Source organism: Hippopotamus amphibius, chromosome 2 (assembly GCF_030028045.1).
Source record: "Hippopotamus amphibius kiboko isolate mHipAmp2 chromosome 2, mHipAmp2.hap2, whole genome shotgun sequence".
Classification (NCBI taxonomy): domain Eukaryota; kingdom Metazoa; phylum Chordata; class Mammalia; order Artiodactyla; family Hippopotamidae; genus Hippopotamus; species Hippopotamus amphibius.
In genome coordinates this window covers 89,898,719-89,920,353 of record NC_080187.1, presented here as the reverse complement: position 1 = coordinate 89,920,353, position 21,635 = coordinate 89,898,719, and the positions used below count along the sequence as shown (strand labels likewise).

The 21,635-nt window shown below is 38.3% G+C and overlaps 1 protein-coding gene across 5 annotated transcripts in view; it reads right to left on the bottom strand.

Annotated features, from left to right (window-relative positions):
- MPDZ (multiple PDZ domain crumbs cell polarity complex component) overlaps positions 1-21,635 on the bottom strand; it is a 154,515-nt gene that overhangs the window by 18,428 nt on the left and 114,452 nt on the right. For 2 of the 5 annotated variants that reach the window (XM_057721662.1, XM_057721663.1), the window contains exons 25-31: positions 19,543-19,720; positions 16,635-16,745; positions 8,762-8,924; positions 6,761-6,957; positions 5,370-5,461; positions 5,062-5,152; positions 2,863-2,943 (exon numbers count right to left, since the gene is read on the bottom strand). In XM_057721662.1, coding sequence (XP_057577645.1) covers positions 2,863-2,943; positions 5,062-5,152; positions 5,370-5,461; positions 6,761-6,957; positions 8,762-8,924; positions 16,635-16,745; positions 19,543-19,720 — 913 coding nt within the window. Of the gene's footprint in view, positions 1-2,862; positions 2,944-5,061; positions 5,153-5,369; positions 5,462-6,760; positions 6,958-8,761; positions 8,925-11,997; positions 12,097-16,634; positions 16,746-19,542; positions 19,721-21,635 lie in introns of all 5 variants that reach the window. The other 3 variants (XM_057721664.1, XM_057721665.1, XM_057721661.1) reach the window with 2 other exon arrangements.

Genomic DNA, 21,635 nt, shown 5'->3' with positions numbered 1-21,635 from the left:
GCAAAAACAGGAACACTCAGAAAACACGAAACAGATTAACTTTATCCAAATGTAAAGGTATGTGACCAAAACTTCTGAACACCATCTTTTTACCGAAGAGCTAGCAAAGCAATTAAAACTGTCCTATAATCCACTAATAGAATTCTCTCCTTTTCTTAAGCAAACTTTCAACTATTTTAATGGGATTAAATTCTCCTCAGTCAAATAGTCAACTGTTTTCCCTCCTCCCATATGTCTACTACCTCTAGTATCTTTAGCATATATATCCAGTAACATATCCCTAGTAACTCCAACAAAAGATTCAGAGAACTAAAACATATTCAACAATTTAATGAATGTACAAGGTTCGAGAATTTAGTTCTGTGTAACTGGTTAAGTGATTCAAAATCAAAGTATCCTCCTGCTTCCTCTTTCTGGCCTACAGCTTAGAGATAACCACTAACACTGGCTCCTTCTTTCCTCCTTTAGCACACAGACTGCCATGACTACTCATGCTCTGTCCTGTCTGGGGCTGAATACCCAGACCGATTACTTCAAATACTCATGTTCTGATTTGGTGCAGGGTGAAAATGCTCTCAACTCTGAGCCCAAAGACCCGTGCTGAAAACCTGCCAAAGTTTGAAGAGCTACACCTACTTTGTCTACATTTTCCACACTTTCTTTTATGAAAACCAAGTGTTCCATACCTTTTCTTAACTTTTAAGTAAATAAATTACCATAAGGGTTTAAACATTTCATGCTGGTTAGAGCCAGCAACCTTTTCTTTTGCACCCAGGGAAATGGAAAGCCAAAGAGAGAAAAGGGAGTCTCGCCATGGTTTCTCTGAAATGTATACATGAGACCCAAGCTTGGCACCGGACATTTATGATCACAACATCAAGATAAGGCTTCACTATTATTGTAAAGATTATCAACACTGTGTCTTTGCAATGATGATTAACGCTTGACAACTTTCCGATTGTCACTGTGCATCCTTTCTACCACTGCTCTTTTCATGTGTATAATACAGAGAAAATCACACACTTTTAGGGTAAGCAAAGCTTAGCTATAATTTCCTTTCTGGCCAGCTCTAGAAATTTGGATATGTTACCTAACATCTCTAAACCTCAATTTTCTTATCTCCAAAAAAAGAGAATAATAATACTTGCCAACTACAAGTTTGCTGTGAGGATCAAGTGTAGTAAGAAAAGGCCCGAAAGCCTGATACACAATACAAAAGTGTTGTTATCACACATACATTCCTTCTACTTATAACTCTACAGGATACAGTCAAATCGACTTCAGGTAAAGTGTCTAAACTTGCCAGGATTTTGAAACCCTAGACGCTGATCCAGTGGTCAGAGAACCAGGCGCGATGAATAGGAAGGTCAGCGTGCTACCAGAATGACAAGCCCCAGTGCCAATGTGGAAGATAAATCACTGAGCTACCCTCTATTTGGGATACTCCATACCGATGCTCTTTCCTAGTACCACAAATAAATACTCGTTTGAATACGTAATACTCTGTATCTACCATGACTATATGTACTCAATTCTGAGATCTGAAGCTATTATTGTCTATTCACTTCACTGGAGTTAGAAAAGTACTTTACTAAGTACAGAGGGCATTTGCTGGTTGTTTACCGAACATCCATTCTCATCTCACTCCTTTACACAGGCTCAGAGATTTTCATTAGAATATCCAGTTCTCTCTCCCCCTGCTGCCCCAAACGACTCTCTCTTAAATGGCAATAGAATGAGGGATTCTTGAATGGAAGTGTATGGCCTTTTGACAGAAAAAGCTTTAATAACTTCTGCTCTTTTCCCTCTACCCACAACACCAACTGGCCATGACGACTTTTCTTAAATATGTATGGTAAGACCAGAGCAATCCATTTTTGTAGAGTTATTTATTTAAAAAAAAAGAAATCAAACCAAGAGTCACAGTATTTTTTTCCACTAAATGCTTAACAAAATCTTATCACGTGCCAGGCATTATACCCACCACTTTATAAACAACTCATTTAATCTTTATAATTACAATATTATCAAAGGTAGTACTATCATCTTCAATTTACAGGTGAGAAAATGGAGGCACAGGAAGACAGTGTGTGTCTGCACCTGATGAAACAAGGGTTCAACCCAGACAAACTGCCTCTGGCACCCTGGCTCGCAGCTGGGGAGTCGTGGAGGGAGCACTCCCTTCTGTTGCAGCATTTCATCTTAAATCTCCCTATCCCCCACTCCACCTCCTCTCTTACCCGAGCACATCACTACTCTTTCTGCTTATGCTCTGTTCATCCACTGCTCACCTGCATTCCAGCATGAGCCTGCAGCACTTGAAAGCATTTGTAAGTTTCTGTTCAACAAACCACTTCTTTAAAAGTGGTCACCTGATCCTAAGGTTCAGATTGTTGCGAAAGCAAATACCTCAAGGATGCCTATTAGTGAGACTTCTAGTTATTCGAGCTGTTGGTTTTACAAAGGATAAAGACTATAACTTCTGTTTCTTTATTCTTTTTATTTCCTCCATAGCAGGTCCTTGGTAAATAAATCAAAGGAAAGATCAGTAAATGTTACACCTTGGGATAATCATAAAGGCAGGAAAAGCTGGGTCCCCGCCCAAGTATCAATTAGCACAGTGGTTCTCAAACTTTAGTGCACACTGGCATCACAGAGAAGGCTTATTAAAACACAAGCTGCAGGCGCACCCCCAGAGCTACTCATTCAGGAGGTCAGGGTGAGCCCAGGCACCTGTAGTTCTAACAAGCTCTCAGGTGATTCTGATACTGCTGGTGTGGCACCCAGTTTTGAGAACCAGTGAATTAGAACACCAGTGTCAAGGAATTCACATCATTTCACTCCAATTCAAAGCAGATTTACCTTGGGAAGCTCCAGATGTTGCACGTTTGGAAATGAACTGAGGTCCACAGCTGCATCAGAGGTAGTAACACTTGGTTCAGCCTGACAGAGGGAAAGAAATGACAAAATAGGCAACTGTTATGTAGTTTTGTTTGTTTAAACACAGGGGCCACTTAACCAAAATTATTTCATATGCTGTAATCCATTACTACTATTTTATTATTTCATGACATTTATTGACGTTATATTATCTTTAAAATACAAATGAAGTGGGATTAGACAGCAGTTATTTGGGGGCACAAAGACACAAAGTGCTTCTCAAGACTGCCTGGATTTACTTTACAGTGATATTTAATAGCAACCCAGCTCTGAACGGCGCAAGCACTGAAACACAGAACACCAGCAGAGGCACCATTCACTACGCTTTACTGTGCTAGCCACCAAGTGAATTTAGGAGCTATTAAATGTTTTACCTGAAAATTATTAAAATTCACTTTCTCAAGGTACATATTTGGTACACTTCATATGAAAATAAAATTTTATCTCTTATAATTCTGAAAAACCATTTGACTGAGTTCACCATTATGATCAATGGGTCAGTTCACCAGATGAGACAATGATTTTTGCATCTTAGGTACAGAAAAGCCCAATGTTTAGATACTAATTTAGGGAGGGCATTCCCATTTCTACACCTTTTCCCACTGATAGTTATCACGGTTCCTCTAATTTTATTCTCTCCTATCTCCTTTTATTCATTCTAAACATGTATCCAAAGCATCTCCAAATCAAAACTCCCACCAAAAACTCAATTTTTTTGTCACCCTCTAGCCACTGCCTTCTCTTTCCTAATTTCCTATCCATCATTTGCTTTCTCAAATGACTAATAATCCCCTCATTGGCAAATCCAACGAACTCTCTTTATCCACCTTCTCACTTGAGCTCCCCACAGTTTTCAAGGCTGTGGAATACACCCTTTCTCAATGGGGCTCTCCTCCGCTGCTGTGCCACATAGCTACCTGGTTCTTCTCTATCTCTGACCTCTCTTGCTCAGGCTTCCTCCTTACTGTTGATACACACACTTCTGACCTCGGCCCTCGTCTTTTCTCGATGTTCTCCATAGGCCAGAGCCTTAGCTCTCACAGCTCCCAAGTCGGCATCTATGGGGATTCATCTCTAAACTTTAGACCAAATGTCCCCATGGATACTCCTACCGGGCTTTCCAACAGGCACTTCATTTTTAAGCTGCTTTAGAGAGAATGTTCTCCTTTTTCTTTTTTTTTTAACAAATATCTGCTCCTCTTTTTTTCTTTTTTCTATTTTGGTAAAAGTTAGCCATCTACCGTGTCACCAAGTCACACATCTGGAAGACTGGTACATCTTGTCTGTTTCATCCACCAGTCTATCCTCAGCCCAAAACACAGAACAAGGCAGACACTCAACAAATATTTACTGGATAAACAGATTCTCAACCAGTCACATTTCCTGAGTATATTTAATTAGGAATGAAGTAATGTCAATTTGGGTCCTAAATATCTGACATAACCATTTCTTCTCTCTTTTTTTTTTTTTTTGCATTAGTTCAGGCCCACATTACCTAGCCCCTGAACTACTCCAATAATATTCTTACTCCCTTTAACTTAACGTCTCTGCCCTGCAACCTGTGATTCTCCTCTGCACCATTTCCAGAGAAGCTTTTAAAACCACAATTTTCATTCTTTGAGTCTGCAAAGACACAGCCTCAAAGACAAAGTCTGCACGGTGATCCCCATGGTCCAACCTTACCCTACCCGTGGCCTGCCTCCCGCCACTCAGTAACACTCTTCAGTTATCAATTCTCTGCACTTGCCAGAGCCTTCAGGCCAGTCCTCAGTCCACGTCCTCTGTTTGCAATATTTATGGCCCCCAAGTCATCTACTTCCAACATACACCTCAGCTGTAACCTCCCCCATGAAGTTTTAGTCTCACTCTCTCTCCAGAGGTAAAATTGCCAGCTCCTTTTCTACCTTCATTATTCCCTCTGCAGTCTCTACTAGTAGGCTTCGTGTAAGCAGTGTGCGTACTTACATAAATGTTTCTTATACCAGGCTATACATATCTTGGGGGCCAAGGCTACAACTTATTTATCTTTTATATCCCTGCAAGGGTTGTATAATTGGTAGCTGAATTAATAAGTGGTGTATTACTCAGATCTTCCCAGGAAAACAAATATAAGCTACACACCTCCTTATTCGGAAGATTCTCTGAGGGAACAGGCAAAGGTTCCACTGCATGCCCAGGACATACAGCCATCTGACTCACCGCATCTTTATTTCTACAGGAAAAAAAGCACCGACCTGTCATATCATGACCATTCATGTTATTTTCATTCTTTAGCTTGAAGACTCAAATTATTAGAGAAAATTCTGTAGCCCCAAAGACCTGGAATTACAACACTCACACACTTATATAGGTTTTATTTTCATTCAAAAGAACTCAGAATTGAAAGACTAAGGAAAAATACTTCAAAAACCAGGAAAAAAAATCCTCACCTGATAAAAATTATTTTTACTTTAGAAGGGGCACATTTGATGATTGATGAAGCATTCTGATGACTTCTTCCATATAAAATTTGACCATTGATCTATGAGAAATAAATATCATTAAATGAACTTAGAATTTTAATGTCACAAATTTCATCATCCTATCTAATGAAAAGTACATTTCTTTCTTCCTTTCAAATATTATCTATGTTTTCCTTCCCAGTACATGAACCTGACTTTGACGCTGAGTAAAGAAAAGCGCAAGTTTAAAGCCAACATTCAAATAACATGCACGGGGGCTTCCCTGGTGGCCCAGTGGTTAAGACTTCGCCTTCCAATGCAGGGGGTGTGGTTTGATTCCCGGTCAGGGAGCTAAGATCCCACCTTCCTCTCGGCCAAAAAATCAAAACATAAAACGAAGGTGATATTATAACAAATTTAATAAAGACTTTAAAAATGGTCCACATCAAAAAAAATCTTTAAAAAGAAATTAAAATAACATGCGTGTAGTCTGATCTCCATGAACTAAAGAGGCACCACTTGGGCTGACTATAGGAGAGCAGCCCAGCAGGCGATGAGCTTCTAGAGCGCTTTGTACCAAACGAGGACTCTGTAGAAGCACCTGTGACCCACAGAGACCATCCTGGGAAGGCCCCGAGTTAATCTCAAAACTCAAGGCCTGGGAACAGGCCACTGGGGAAGCGGTGCCAGGGGATTCAGGGTTTGGGGAGCAGACTGTGCTTAAGCAGCACAGCAGCTAACGGAAACCACCAATCATCCCGTCAGCCACTGCTGACAGAGGCTTCCTAGGCAACAGGGAAACGCAGGGTCATGGTTAAAGCAGTGAAAACACACGGGGATCCCAGCCTACAGGAGGTGAGGACGAAAAAATCAAGCAAACACAATTCTAAACACTATCAGTATGGTCCAAAAGTGTCTTCTGCTTGGCGGGCTGAATTACTGTTTTTGTTATTTAGCCTTAAGTTTGGCCCCGCCACACCCCACCCCCATCACGTCTATCATGAGGGATTCAACTTCTAGAAGGTCCAGTGGCTCAGTCTCATTACCGGGGCGTGATGGGTCATTTGGTTTTTCAAAAGTCCTAATAAAAATGCAACACACAAAAAATGTTTTTGAAGTGTGATCTTTATTAGTGTCTTGGGGCAAAAATTGTTTCTGGTGCTATACAGTCACAACCTTTTAATGGAAGTTAATGGGAACATGGGCTGTACTTAGTAGAGATTTGGTCTAGGGCCAAATTTGCTGCAATGCATCTATTTTATTGGGGAAGCAGTATTTTCTCAGTCACCATATGAGTCCCAGGTGGATTTTCTGGAAACTGATGGTTCCATTGCACCAATTCAGCGAGAGTAAATCCAGTGTTTTCCACAAGAACTTACCTCTAGAAGCTCATCTGCAATCTGCAATCGACCATCTTTCCCAGCTGCTCCATTTGGATCAATCCCCACTATAAAAACACTCATCCTGGATCGGTCTTTGTTCCCAGCAAGACTCAGACCCAAACCACTATGACCTTTCTCCAGTTCAATCATATGCAGCTCGCCTGTTAGGGTTCCATAACGCTCTGTGATATTTTCTACACACAAGAACAAAAAACCCACAGGTTTTTTTCTATAAGAACAAAAAACCACAGGTAGTAAGAGCTAATTCACAGCCAATTCATAGCTTTACTATGGAAGGTTACTTAGAATGGCATCATAAGGGCATTATTTGTATCAAAATGTAACCCATGGCAGTTAAGAAAAAGCTAAAGAGGTTGGCTGCCTGGGCACCAAGCCTGGTTTCCTGGAACACCCAAACTCTGAGGAATTTCTCTGTAACCAGGATGCAGAGGGTACAACGTCTGATTTATCAGTTCATCTGGGGTGATTAGGCCCAAAGAAGTGATCCACATCAGCAAACTCTCAAAGACTGTGATTAAAACAGAAAGTTGCTTTATCACTTGCAGAGAACAGAACATCCAGAGGACCTGTCTTTGCTGGTCAGTGGAAGCTTCTCTTCCACAGGAAAATCTACATTACGTGTCACATCACGTTGGACGGTGCTCAGTACCAAGATCCGGAATAAAGGGAATGGGTTTTCTTACTGTACACAGCCATCAGAACACACTGAGGTATCTGTTCTCATTAGATGAGACCTTTCATACCTCCCAACCCACATGTTCGAGAGGAAGAGTTTGTTCTTTAATCTGAGTGGGCAAGGCCACAGGTAGGTGCCCCAGGCCCAGATGAACAACCAGCCAGGAGCCAACACTAATCACCAGGCACGTGAGGGACCCATCCTGGAGGTCCAGCCCAGTTGAGCCCAGTCAACCGCAGCACTTGATAGATTAACAGCAACTTGTTGTCTTAAGCCATTGAGTTTGGGGTGGCTTGTGACATGGCAATAGAGAACTGCATGTCATGTCTTCCTCAGAGCACATTCTAGCCACCTTGATGGGTTAGCAAAACATTCCAATTTCATTAGAAATACACTGAGAAGACTGTAGACTTTACAAATCATTTCTTAGAAAATGTTACTATATGACTAATACTATATGACTGCATCAATTTCATAAACTGCTATTTCCTGATTCCTTCTAGACCCCAGTAGCGCAAATTCTATACTCTGTACTGCCTAAAAGCATATACTATAGCATTCTTAAGAGAAATAATTACATTTTGAAACTTGTTAAAGCACTGACGCATAACTTTGGCTAAATGTTTAATATTTTCCTGTAGAACCGCTTATTTCTTTAGGAAACAGAGACACACCCGTGTTCCTAATAACAGCTGTCTTCGAATGCTTCCTGTGCATCAGGCCTCCGGCTTACGGCTCTTCAAACATCATCTAATTCACTGTTAGCAACAGGGAATGTAGGAACCGCATTTTAAAAACCGGGATGACACCAGGCTAGAACTTAGAGGCAGTTAAACAACTTCCCTAGATGCCCCAAGTTTTTATCTCAACAATTATACTATGTTACCATCCTAGTGCAGAAAATACCTAACTTCAAGGCTGTTCTCCCAGCAATAATAAATAGATTTTACAATAAAGAATCTGAGGCCTAGAGAGGGGTGATGACTTGGCGGAGACCAAGAGATCACTGATCCAGTATTGCTTCCGAGAGACTGCCTTGCCCTCTTTAACTCTCAAGCAAACGGCAAAGGGGGCTTGAACAGGAATGCAGATCTACAAAAAGGAAGAACGTGCTTTCCTGCCTCAGGAATGTGTGCCATAATTTAAGGACAACGAACAGTAGATGTTTTCCCCACAGAACTGCAGCATGTATAACTGAAGGTGAAACGCACTTATTCATCCAGGGCCTAAATAAGCCTTGAGAAACCCAGAGCTTCTTTATTGCCTCTGATAAGCCAATTCATTTCAAAAAGACGACTTACTCCAGCTGTAACCAAACTCATCCTCTTTGTCCACATCTTCTGAGATTTCGCGCACAGGTGACTGTGCACGATCCCCGCTCATTTCTGCAAATGCTGGAGGAGGGGGCGGAGACGCACCGCACAGCGGGGCCTTCTCTGGCTCGGATTCTGACTGACTGGGCGCCTGCGGGAACAAGAAGGATGCAGTGGGCACGTGCCGTCGAAGGAAGGAAAACTCAAGGAAAAGAAAAACTGCCGTGTCAAAAAAAAAAAAAAAAAGAGTAGCTTTAAAATATCTCATGTATTAAATAATATGAAATATACATATATAAAAAATGGTAGAAAGGATTCAGGTGAAGTTTAAATACACTACACAACACAGTATGTTCAGAGCACAATCCATTAGATGGTTATGTGGAATTTTAAGGTGAAGAATTACTTGATTTGAAGGCTTAAAGAACTTAGGATGGAAAGTGGTACAAACTTTCTTTTTTGGAAAAAATATTCTCATTTGAAAGTTGTCTGGGCAGATTTGGGGGGGTCTAGAAAAAGCTTCCAGGAAACTGGAAAAAAATTACCAAAGTTAATCATATAATCAAGCAAAGCAGTTCAAAGCTCATTAGTGAGAGTATCTATGAAGAATTTTTTATTTCTACCCGAATCCTCTCTCCAAAGGACTTGCAACAAATTCATGAAAATGAGCATTGCACATGCAGGTTCCTCTACCAGGAAGACACTCTGTTAGCAAAGGGCACACAAATGCAGATCTGAGGGGCTAGTTTTCAGGGACAAAACCACCATCCCCTTGCCAATGTAGCCCCAAAGGAAAATGGGAAAACAGGGTTGAATACTTCATACAAACCCAAAGTTTGGCTGGTAATATTTGCTGTCACTTAGGGCTACAGGTCTTATTTCAACAACAACAACAACAACAACAACAAAGGATCATCAGGTTCTTTTTTTTCTTTAATTGACACATAGTTGATCAAGTTTTTATATTTCAGATTATCAAGCAGAATATTAGAGTCAGGCCCTTAAGTCACTGAGTTCATTTTACTTATTTTGCAGATTAATAACCTAAGGCCGTGAGATGTGAAAGATTTTGTTCAGAATCACCCACTGAAACTAGACTTCTTTTTGCTTAATTCTTAATCTAATCCAATGCACTTTTCACTATATCACACTGTCTCCTTCAATTTCTACAATAAGACAAGAGAGTACCTAACTCAAGGGTCAGAGATACCCAGCTAAAGTTCTAACACTGCTGTCAGGCTGTCCCTGATGCTTTGAGGCTATATTTTTTCTTCCTTCTTTATTTTACCTTCTTTTCTATATAAAAAATCCATCTGATATACCTCATTTTATTTTATATGTGTATATCTGGAAAAAGATTGTGATTAAAAAATATTTCTTACAGAACACACTAAACGAAAGGCATACACTTAATACTTAAGAATTATTAATTAATGTCAAGAATCAAAATATACCTAAAAATAAAACTATAGGGCACTGAATGTGATCGTCCTTTGATGATTCAGAAAACACTTCGGGATTCTAAGCTACTCCAAAAATGATCCTGGTAAACATGAATTGCTATTTTTCCAGCAAAGTACAAGGTGACCTGAGTGATAGACACTTACAGGCAACAGGTTTTTGAGTCACAGAAGCTGCTGTATTAAAATGCTTGGTTTACATACCACTGGCCAAACAGCCAAAAATTACCACTGGAAACAGAATCCTTGTTATCTTCCCAAGTGCTGTCCATAAAACTCTCAAATTAGCCATGTACAAATAAATATGAACAAATAAAAAACTTCATTTGATCCACTGGAGGTTCATTAAACAAACTAAGGTAGGAAGGAACAGGTCATCTACAATTTTTCTGGTTAAAATTTTTTTAAAAATTTACCTAACAATGGAAAATGTGAGAAAGCACGAATTAAGCTCATTTCATTTTAAAAAAGTGGAACAAAATCTAAGTTAAACTTGCCATAATTTTAATAAATTCATGGATGCAAATTTTATAGATCTTACTCTCCACATAACTTTTCGGAGCTGTCATTTTCCTTAAAAACAAACAAACAAAACCTGCTTATCTAAAAACTATTCAGGATCTGACTTTGGCAGAACATTTTCACGCTGTGAGTAAACTCAAATAGGGCCCTAACATAACTGATTAATCATAAAACCAATACAAACCTGCATTTACTTTCATCATCCCTGATACTCTCGTTCTTCCTGAGATCGTGTAATTTAGCGTGCTGTTGACACTTCTTAAAATTTATCAATAAAAATGTAACTCTTTAACAAAGACCATTTAGCCTTCCTTGGCAAAAATGCAAAGTGTACTTGAAATCACTCCATGCCATGTCTGCACACAAATATAACGTACACACATACCACGCGGTAACACACCCAGTTACTCGTGAAAATTTCACACTAAGACAAACCTTAAACGGTGTGGGAGCAAAAGGGTTAGTTGGGGAACAACGGAAGAGAACTCTACTTGAATTCTGTAATGCCTACAGTAACAGAAAACATGTTCCTTCAGATACAGCATCTTTGGTTATCCATATTATAATCACATGAAAACCCAATGAATATTCACAACATGCTTCCTGAAAACAATTGTTAACAGCTTTCTTCCTTTCACGATCAAATTACAGTATACAAGTTCTTGTACGTTTTTGTTTCAATTTTGGATTTATAATTTCATCACAATATAAGAATATCCAAGTATAGATTCACAAATGTTGAAACAGTTCCATGTTTCCTGATCAGGCATCTATATGGACATACTTTATGAATATTCAAACTCTGGCACATACACAATTATGTGTGGAGTGATTAACTAACAGAAGAGCTTTTAGGATCACCTTGTATAAGTCTGAGGAGGATTTAAACCAATAGCAGGTTTTTAAAGAAATTATGTGTGAAAGTAGCTGACATATTTGGCAACTAACAAAAACTTATATACCTGAAAATTCAGCTCACACCAAAATATAGGAAAGGCATTGGACTCACGATTTTCCCTTGCTCTTCAGAAGGGCTATCTAATTTCAGCTACACAAATGAATCGTTTCTGGCAAGAAAATGTGCTTAACAAAGGATTTGCATGCCCACTCCAAACACACAGTAATTTTTTTTTTTTTTCCTTGACCAAATTTAGTAAACATTGAACTGGGACAAAGGCACAGTAGCAACAGAGAACAAAACATTGGCAAAAGGCAATGGCAAGACAGTGGTCATTATCCAACCTTGTCAGCGTTGAACTGTAGAGAATCAGCAAATGGGTTAGTGCTGCTGAACGTGTACTTAGGGTAAAGGTTGTGCGGCAAAGAAGGCAAAGGGGATTTCTAAAAGGAAACATAAGAGGCGCTGAGCACAAAAGAAATGTACTTAAAACAACTCAGTTGTAAGGACAAAGTAATTACTGATTTAAGTAACTGTGTGACACTAGATCCTGTCAGATCTCATAATTAATAACATCCTATCAAACAGTCTAGAACTATCGGTTTACCTCTAGCAACCTGAACCCACACTCAAATCTAAATCTGGCCACAAAACACACAGGAACCAAGTCTGTCAAATTTATCCCAAATTTTTGTTTGTTTTCACTGAATGTCTTCACTATCATTGACAGATAAGCACATATATTTCACCCGCTTATATTAACTTACGTTCCATGCATATCAGTAAACATGCTTCAAAATTAAAACCATAAAAGGTTTTTATTTACATTTAAAAGCAAACTATGCTTTTCTGGTAAAACAAACAAAAAAAAGTCTATCTGTTGCCAAGTGCAAATTAAACATTTGTCTGCTAGTCCATTGGTAACCTTCAGTATTCTGTTACCTTGTTTCCCAGTAAGGAAGCTTTTCATACTTTGACTAGCTATGAAGTTTGCATCAATCAACAGTATTCCTTAATTTAAAAAATGAAATCAACAATCTTTAAAGAAATGACCCACTATACAGTGGTGTTTGCTATTTCTGCCCACTTTTGTGGAGCTAGGAATATATATATATATATATATATATATATATATATATATTCATACATACACACACACACATATATATATACTATAAAAGTTCCCATATTACTAGGGAATTTATGAGGCTTTTGGTAGTATTTGAAGTCCTGCGTTATTAGAGTGTTCACATAGGTTGTGTGGCTCGCCTGTGATATGCTCTGAGCTTGGACTATTGGAGTTGAATATATGTATTACAAGCAGGACGACTGCCAGAGAGAATGCAGCATTTTCACAGTAAAAAAAGAAAAAGAAAAAAGAAAAGTAATTTCCTTAGCACAATAAATTCTTCTCTTTTTCACACTGCTATCTTTTTCTTTTATTGACTATATCTTTCAGGGGAAATTGCAGACGTTTAAAATTCATTTTGGCTCTAATTAAATGTTTGTGTTACTTCTCTCTATAAAAAAGCCCTACTGGCAAGCATCAAGAGTAGGGAGAGGTTGTCATGTGACACCACCCTTACGAGAGAACACTCTACAAAGACTATCCTCACTCAGTACGCCTGTACTAAAGCTTATGCCACATCACCCTTTCAATCTGCTCTTCTTGCAATGTTTTTCCTACAGAAGGAAGATGGGTAAAAGAAATGGGCACGCTGACATTTCTGCTCATCTCAACTTTCTCTCTGCTTTTCAATTTAAAATGTCAACTCCTGCTTTACAAAAGAGAAGATCACCAATGCCAAAAAACATGACCATTTATTAAGGTGGAAGAAATGACTAGGCAGACATTAAAAACACATCTAGGCAAAATAACTCAACGCTATGGAAGGTAGATTATTTCTGATCCTCAGACATGGAATTGCCAGGTTTTACATTCCCTTTATAATTCTGTAGAACAATATAAATCAAAATAATAATGGCAAGAAGTGGAGTATTTAAAAAGAGCTCTGGTTCTTTTGTTTGGCTTTGCTTTTTGTTATTTCAACTTGCAGCTCTTATAGGATTAGAATTTGGCCCTGATAGGAGAGGATAAAAGTACAAGATGAGCACAGCAAATGAAATAGTAGATCACTCTATTATTAGGGAAGGATTTCTAGAAACAGACTATATTTCTTATTTAAAAAAATCAATGATGAAACTTGTGTTTATAGTCCTGAGGGCTGATAAAAATAGAAACGTTATTAACTAAGAAGAAGCAGAGGGAAGACAAAATCATCCTCTGGCCCATATTAGTGGGGCCCACCCTTTAATATGGCAGTGTGGTCAGACTGAATTTGAAGTGTCATACTGGTGGAATTATCAGGGCTACTTCTGGGAAGTTCTAATTCTTGAACAGTTTAGGAGCCAAAGAGACTGACTGGCTTTTCAGTCCACGTACAAGATTTTCTTGAAGCTTTATCATATCCACAAATGAAACTCTTCCCATCAAGAGACTCTTATGTATGTGTAATTTTTCTCCCGTAGATTACTGGGGACATGATTATTTTCACAGGGAAGTAAATCACTGAAAACAAAGTATATCCCATTTTAAATGCAAAATTAATTCTAATTTCCCAAAGCAAAACATGTATGTAGAGGAGGAAAAATATCTTTCCACCACCCATGTTAGATTCTTGGCTGGATCTCTGGAACAAAAAACAAATTAACAAGAGAAAAGCATATATATATTGTTTTAACTTGTTTTGCGTGACACGGAGTCTTCACAATGAAGTGAAGACCAGAAGAAATGGTTAAGTCTGAGTGTTTTTACAGGAGGTCTTAAGGAGAGTAGAAAGTTGTGGAAAATATGACAGGACAAAATAGCACAAGCTAAGTGTGGTTAACTAGGGGAAACTTAGCAAGGCCTGTTCATTCAGATTCCTCTCAGGATTCCTCCTTCTCTGGAGATAAAGATGCTTCTTTCCTTAAGACCTCTCAGGAGAGTCTTATGACCTGCTTCAGCAGAGAAGGGGGAGGTCAGAGTCCTTCCATTACCTGCCTTTTCTCAAATAACTTCAGTTTAAATATGCAATAGGCCAAGGTGTCGTATTTTAGGGTAGCATGTCCTAAACCCTGTCATGTATCATTTGACTAAGCATGTCATTCTAAGCAAGATTTATTCTGGAATAATTGCTATAAATCAGGCTTCATTATACCTCAGATAATAAAATAGGAATATTTTCCAGGTGCATGAGAAAATATCTTCCCAACGCATCAGAAAATGCGACTGGCATTGAAGGAAATGCTTGTAGTTTAATTTTTAAAAGTAATCTGAGAATCCTATTCAGCAGTTTATAGTATTGTCTTAAATTATAAAAAAGTTGGAAATTAAAAATAAAACAAAAAGGAATAAAACCCACCCACACACAAAAAATAGCTTTAACTTAACTTAAACAGCCATTTACCAACACTATCATGCTGTGTCTATGTTTAACACAACAAATGGAAACAAATGTAGAAAGATCTGCAGTTATTTAAACAAACTGAATAGCATCTGAAAAGAATGCAAGATGATACAGCCTCATCATTTGGCAGATTTTCTCATCTGAATGGATAATTATCACCTAACAATAAACAACTGAATGATTAAAAACTGCAGATGTGAAGATAACCGCTTACATTAAGAACTACTAATTCATTTCTTACAGTGAACTCACACCAGAGCTACACCTGTCTTGACAACAAAAGGAAAAACCAATAGGATAAATCTGTTCACTTTGTTTCCCAGGGCAGAGAATACTGACAAGTTCCTTTTCCTGATCTCATCTAAAAACCTGTTTGCTATGCTCCTTCCATCATTTGAGCATTACTATCTTAAATTTTTAATTTTAAATATTAAAATGAAATATAGTATGCATAAAATCACACATTTTAAGTTTTAGATGATTCTTTTCTCTCACATGTGTTAACATTTTCTTTTGAAAAACAACAAACCCTAAAACCTAATAAGAAGTTACTTCAAAGAGATTCAGTATGACAGGGGTTCTTAAATCCAGAAGTGGAAACTCTCTAGGAGCCTCAGGACGTCTAGGAAACTCCTGAAATGCTATGCAAACTTTGCAGTAAATCCGAAGAACTTTCTAAGAGGTATGTGGCCCAAAAATATTTAAGAGCTGCTGCACAGGAAAATATTATTTTCACTGAGGCATAAAGAAGTAGAAAAAAGAGTTTTAAACTCTTGGCATAATTTTCATCCTCAGAAACGTATCAAATGCGCAAAGCTTCACTTAGTATCTTCATCAACAACACTCACTGCATGTGCTTAGAATTTCTAGAATATTTTTTAAAGCCATTTCACCCGTGATGACTGACAGGAAAATGGATTAATAGGTTTCTGTCCACCAGGGGCTATACAGTAATGAGAGCTATATCAGTCCGTGATGGTGGCTGGGAAACCGCAGGGATGAAATCGCTAGCATATAAACATATAGCTTAAACAAAATCCATCATATGGAAAGTTAATGTTCATTGGGACAGACAAATACATTAAAGATCATGCACAGGAAATCATGGGATTGCACACACTGTAAATTCTGTCCAGAGAATAAATAAAGAAAACAAAATGTCTCTGGCTTCTAAGGGACTTGACTATAGGTCACAGACTATCAACCTGAATGACTCCACAACATCCCTCTTAATAACGTATGTTTTATGACTATAGTGAATACTAATAATTATCCATCTAGATGCCCCTGGGCCACCAATGAATCCTACTTGTGTGTTTTCAACACGCTTCAAGTGTTGGTTAAACATGGTAGAAGGGATTTCCAGGACAACTCAGTGGAAAAAAGAAAGAAAAAAAGCAAAATAAACTTTTAAAAAGTCTCCTGAGATTTCAAGACTCATCTCGGGTCCTAGAAACAACTTGGCCCTGGATACAATGGATTCCAAGTTGAACACTTTCGATATGCCTACCTTGCCCTTTGTGTTCGCTTACCCTTGGTCTGTTTATAATGCTCTGTACCATAAAGACTACAGGGTTGCCTGCTTTCCGAATGGCTTCCACAGCTTGTTCATGGCTTGCATCTCTGAGGTCCATGCCATCCACCTGCAATGGAAGGCCTCAGCTTAACATTTCAAGAAGCTACAGAACAAAAGAACAATTTGTTGATCTGGAGTTTTGAGGATCCTGGGTGAGTCTCCTAAAAAATCTGTTTCGGATTCAAAAATAATTGAGACTACTTGTGAGGCTCCAGAACTTTTCATCTGTCCAGCAGACTTGTGGTCCCCTTGTTTTGGACACAGATTTCTGTCTCCAATAATCAAATGAAATAATAATCAATTAGAATGAAGGCTCTGCTTCTGCTTCCCATACACTGCCCACGTGTTCCTTTAAGTTAATAAATCAGCATCGCTAAAGAAATAATATAAGGGAACTGCCTAGCAGCACTGTTTTCATCATGAAAGTCACTGTACAAATTTTCTTCCAATTCATTACAGAGTGGTTTGGGAAGTGGGTGTGTGATGCTTTGTGTGTTTCTCTCTGTATAGGGAAGCTTGAAGTTAAATTCAAAATTCTGATGTTCAGAAAAATCAGGTTATGGTAAGGTTAGTTTGGCAAAAGAATCTGCAGTAGACATGATAGGAGCTGGAAGCCAAGAAATTGTGCTTGTTAGTAATTCTTATATAAATAGCTTGAAAATGAAAGTTATTTTGTAACTTTTTATTGACTATGGCTTGCCTGGGTAATGATCAGCTCAGCTTATGCACTCTATGAATAGGAAGGAAAATAGTTTAAGAGGCCAAATGCTAATCCTGCCAGAAAACTATAGGACGCTGGTATACTTTCATCATTTCCAATTACCAGAGAATGGTATATACAACAAAATAGCAAAATCAGATTAGACACAATTCTGAAAAAGAAAATTATTAGATCCCTGCATAGAACATTATCACCTTTAAAAGAATTATATACTGTATTTAATTGAATACTTCCCTCCAGTTGATACTTAGACGAAAGAGCAACATCTCTTCCAGTGCATATTAAAACTGGCTTCCAACTTTTTCTAAGATGAAAGTATTTACGTTTACTATATATTCCATCAGTGGGAAAATTTAACAGGACATTATATATTTTTGCTCAAGTCCAAAGAACTCTGTGCTTAGAATGGAATACTTCGCAGATCTCTAGTTTACATACATTTTCAGAAACTCTTAGCAGAGATATGTTCTAGAATCCCCAGGATTACAGAGGCCTAAGGCTTTCTTATTTACTGAAAAAAGCCCCTGCACATAACAGCATTCAACAAACTGCTGCTTACCAATATTTTACCACACGTTAAAAAGTCCTTTCCTTCCAACTTGAAAGAGATCTTTTAACTCTCAATACATTAAAACAACATTTTGGTGCAAACTATGATTAATCCTTTCTCAAAATAATTATAAACATTTCTTACTTTTTCTACTTAAGTCAAAGGTATTCAATTGTTAAGTACCCATAAAATAAATCAGCTTACGATAATCTTAAATTAGAAATTTTATGCAATACTCTAACTAAAAAAGAATTCTTTAAGAGGGAGCTAAGGTATCACCTAATAAAAAGTAAAGATGCCAGAAAAGAGAATAAAAAGCCCATCATTCTTCCTTATAGATGATTAGAAAAGACAAAACAAAACACCAGATATGGTCCTTGCTTTCTCTCAAGTCTCAATCTTCTTCCTTTTTCAATTCTCAGAGACAATCAGTAAATGAATAAATAGGTCAATGCCCAAAAATGTTCATTTCACAGTTGTGGCTGATACGAATAACCTTCTTTTACACAATTAAGGCATTTTAGCGTGCAAGCTATGTGGACTTAGAAAATGAGAGACAATCACTTGTACAAAGTAAAAATAATGGTTGTTATAAGAACAAAGTGATTGGTTTCTATTTGGAAGTCGTCTCTTTTAGTCTACTCCCTAAATTCTGACAACTCAGGAAATCTGGGTCAGGTACCCCTTCTTCTACCCACTTAACTGAAACTATGCTTATGCTGATCAAATAATTCATCACACTGTTCGGAAGTGACACGACTATTTGTCAAGCCTGTCCCACTTGACAGGCTGGCACAGTGTTTTACTTACTGTGGGATGGCCAGAAACTGCTATAGCACCTGTAACGCAACAGCTGCTCCAGGAATATTTGAGTAAATGATGAGTGACTTGTGAGAGAAGAGTCTATTTTAGAAATTACCCTTAGCATTGAATTAAGGGGTTAGGGAAAATTTGACCATACGCTTCTCTTTCACACATAACAAAGTGCTCATACACGTGTACACACCTGCACATACATACCAACGCACACGTGCACACACACAGTCTTCAGTGATGAATGGGGAATGGGCACAGCACTGGGATGGAGGAAAAGCCCAGCTTGGATTGGCAGGGGTGGTGGGAGAGACATTTATATAATAGGCAATGAGGATCTTATAAAAACTTTACCAAAAAAACTCGCTTACAAAAAATCTCATCCAACAAGATTTAAGTATTTCTTGAAATAAAATCTCATTTGAGGGCTTAATTATGATGTACACATGTTGTGTGTGTACATGTACTTTTAAACGATTCAATTATTTCCCCAAGAGATTTGCTTTGTTCTTTAAACCAAACTTAATTATTTTACCTCTGCGCCAATGTGTTTTAAAATGGTTGGTTATACCCTCAAACACCTGTCTGTACATCAAGATATATAAGCTGTCATCCTATACGGAATAGAAAAATTATGGACGGAAACAAACAAGAAAGAAATGCTTTAACAACAAACACATTTTACTCTAATGTTGAGTCAGTGTAAAAGATGGTGACTCCCGTGGTAAAGAGGATGGCCCAGGTGAATAATTTTAGCACAGAAAGCTCACTGGAGGGTACCTCTACTATTCTATCTCCAGGTTTCAAGGTTCCATTTTTGCCGGCTGGACTCTCTTCAAGAACATGTTTGATGAAAATGCCCCTCATCACTTCACCGTTGCTTAGACGACTCCCCATCCCTCGTCCACCAACAATGCTGATGCCCAAGGATTTGCTCGGTTCTCGCCAAAGTTCAACCCTATAAAAAATAAATGAAATTTTAAACTCTCACAAGAAAGCATAGGGGGAAAGCCTCATAACATTGAGTTTGGCAATGATTTCTTGGATGTGACACCAAAGGCACAGGCAACAAATGAAAAAATAGACAAAATGGACTTCAATAAAAGTAAAAGATTTTGTTCATCAAAAAGTACTATCAAGAGTAAAGTGGCAACCCACAAAATGAGGAGAGTATTTGCAAACCACGTATCTCATAAGGGATGAACATCCAGAAAACAATCTGATCAAAAACTGGGCAAAGGACTTGACTAGATAGTTCTCTGTGGATGATATACAAATGTCCCACCAGCACATGAGAAGACGCTCAGCATCACTAATCATTAGGTAAATCGAAACGACTATGAAATACCACCTCACACTCAGTAGGATGGCTACTACCAAGAAAAAACAAAAAAGAAAAACAGAAAATAAGCGTTGGCAGGGAAAATTTGTAAAAATTATGGAGAAATCAGAATCCTTGTGCACTGTTGGTAGTGATGTGAAATGCTGCAGCTGCTATGGAAAAAAGTATGGAAATTCCTCAAAAAATTAAAAACAGAATTACCATATGATCCAGCAATTCCATTCCTGGGTATCTACCCCAAAGAATTCAAAGCAAGGTCTTGAAAACATGTGTACAGCCGTGTTTACAGAAATATTATTCACAACAGCCAAAAGGTGGAAGCCACCCAACTGTCCATGGACAGATGAATGAATAAACAAAACGGTATATAAATACAAAGCAATATTATTCAGCCTTAAAAAGGAAGGAAATTCTGACATATGCTAGGACATAGATCAATTTTGAGAATGTTATGCTAAATGAAATTAGCTAGCTAAGTGAAAAAAAGGACAAATCCTGTATGATTCCACTTATATGATATACCTAGAGTAGTCAAATTCATAGAGACACAACATAGAATGGTAGTTGCTAGAAGATGCAGGGAGGGTGGAATGAGGAGTCACTATTTAATGGGTGCAGAATATCAGTTCTGCAAAATGAAAAAAGTTTCAGAGATGGATGATGGTGATGGTTACAGAGCAATGTGAACACACTTAATGCCACCGACCTACACATTAAAAATGGTTCAAAAATAACAGTCATAAACACATTTTTTAAAATTCAAAGGAATAAAATGTTATGTTAATTTTTGCAAATATTATCTGCTCAATTTTTTAAGATTTTATCAGTAGTAAGATAAGATGATTCAAGATACTTTCCCAAATGTGTTTTACAGGGTCTGATAAATACTAATGTATTTCTGAAGTTGATTTGTTACAAGTTAATATTGGACTCATACTCCAGGCTGGGGCACAGATGAATGTAAAAGGACCATCTTCCAGAAGCTCTAATACTGCAGACATCAAAAAATTCAACCACCTTCAAACAGATGGTAGCTTCTAAGCTTAGCAACCCAATCAAGAGAAAGAACATTTCTGCATGCACTGTATCAGAAAATTCCCTCTGTGGAAGTCTTGCCAACACAGTCCTAGAAACTAACAGTCAGGGCAAAAAGAGCTGTTGCTAACAAGATCCTCTGTGTCTGATCCCATCAGCACCTCCTAAACGTGCCCCCCACAGCGCTCCACTTCCTTCTCCGCAGCCCAGCTACCACATCATCTTGCTGCTCGGTAGGTCCATCAGACATGCTCTCCCACCTTGGGGCCTTGGCAATTGCTACTGCCTCTGTCCTGAATGTACTTCCTCTACCCACATAAGAACCACATGAACTCATATCTAATAACTGCAAATAGTTGTCAGAGCTATGGATGAATGGAAAATATATGTCTCATGAAAATGCTGGGATAGAAGAATACGGTGATTTGCAGCAAGGTGTTTGGCCAAGGTGAAGGAGCAGCTCAGGTGACTGCGAGCAAACAAGAGATACTGAGTA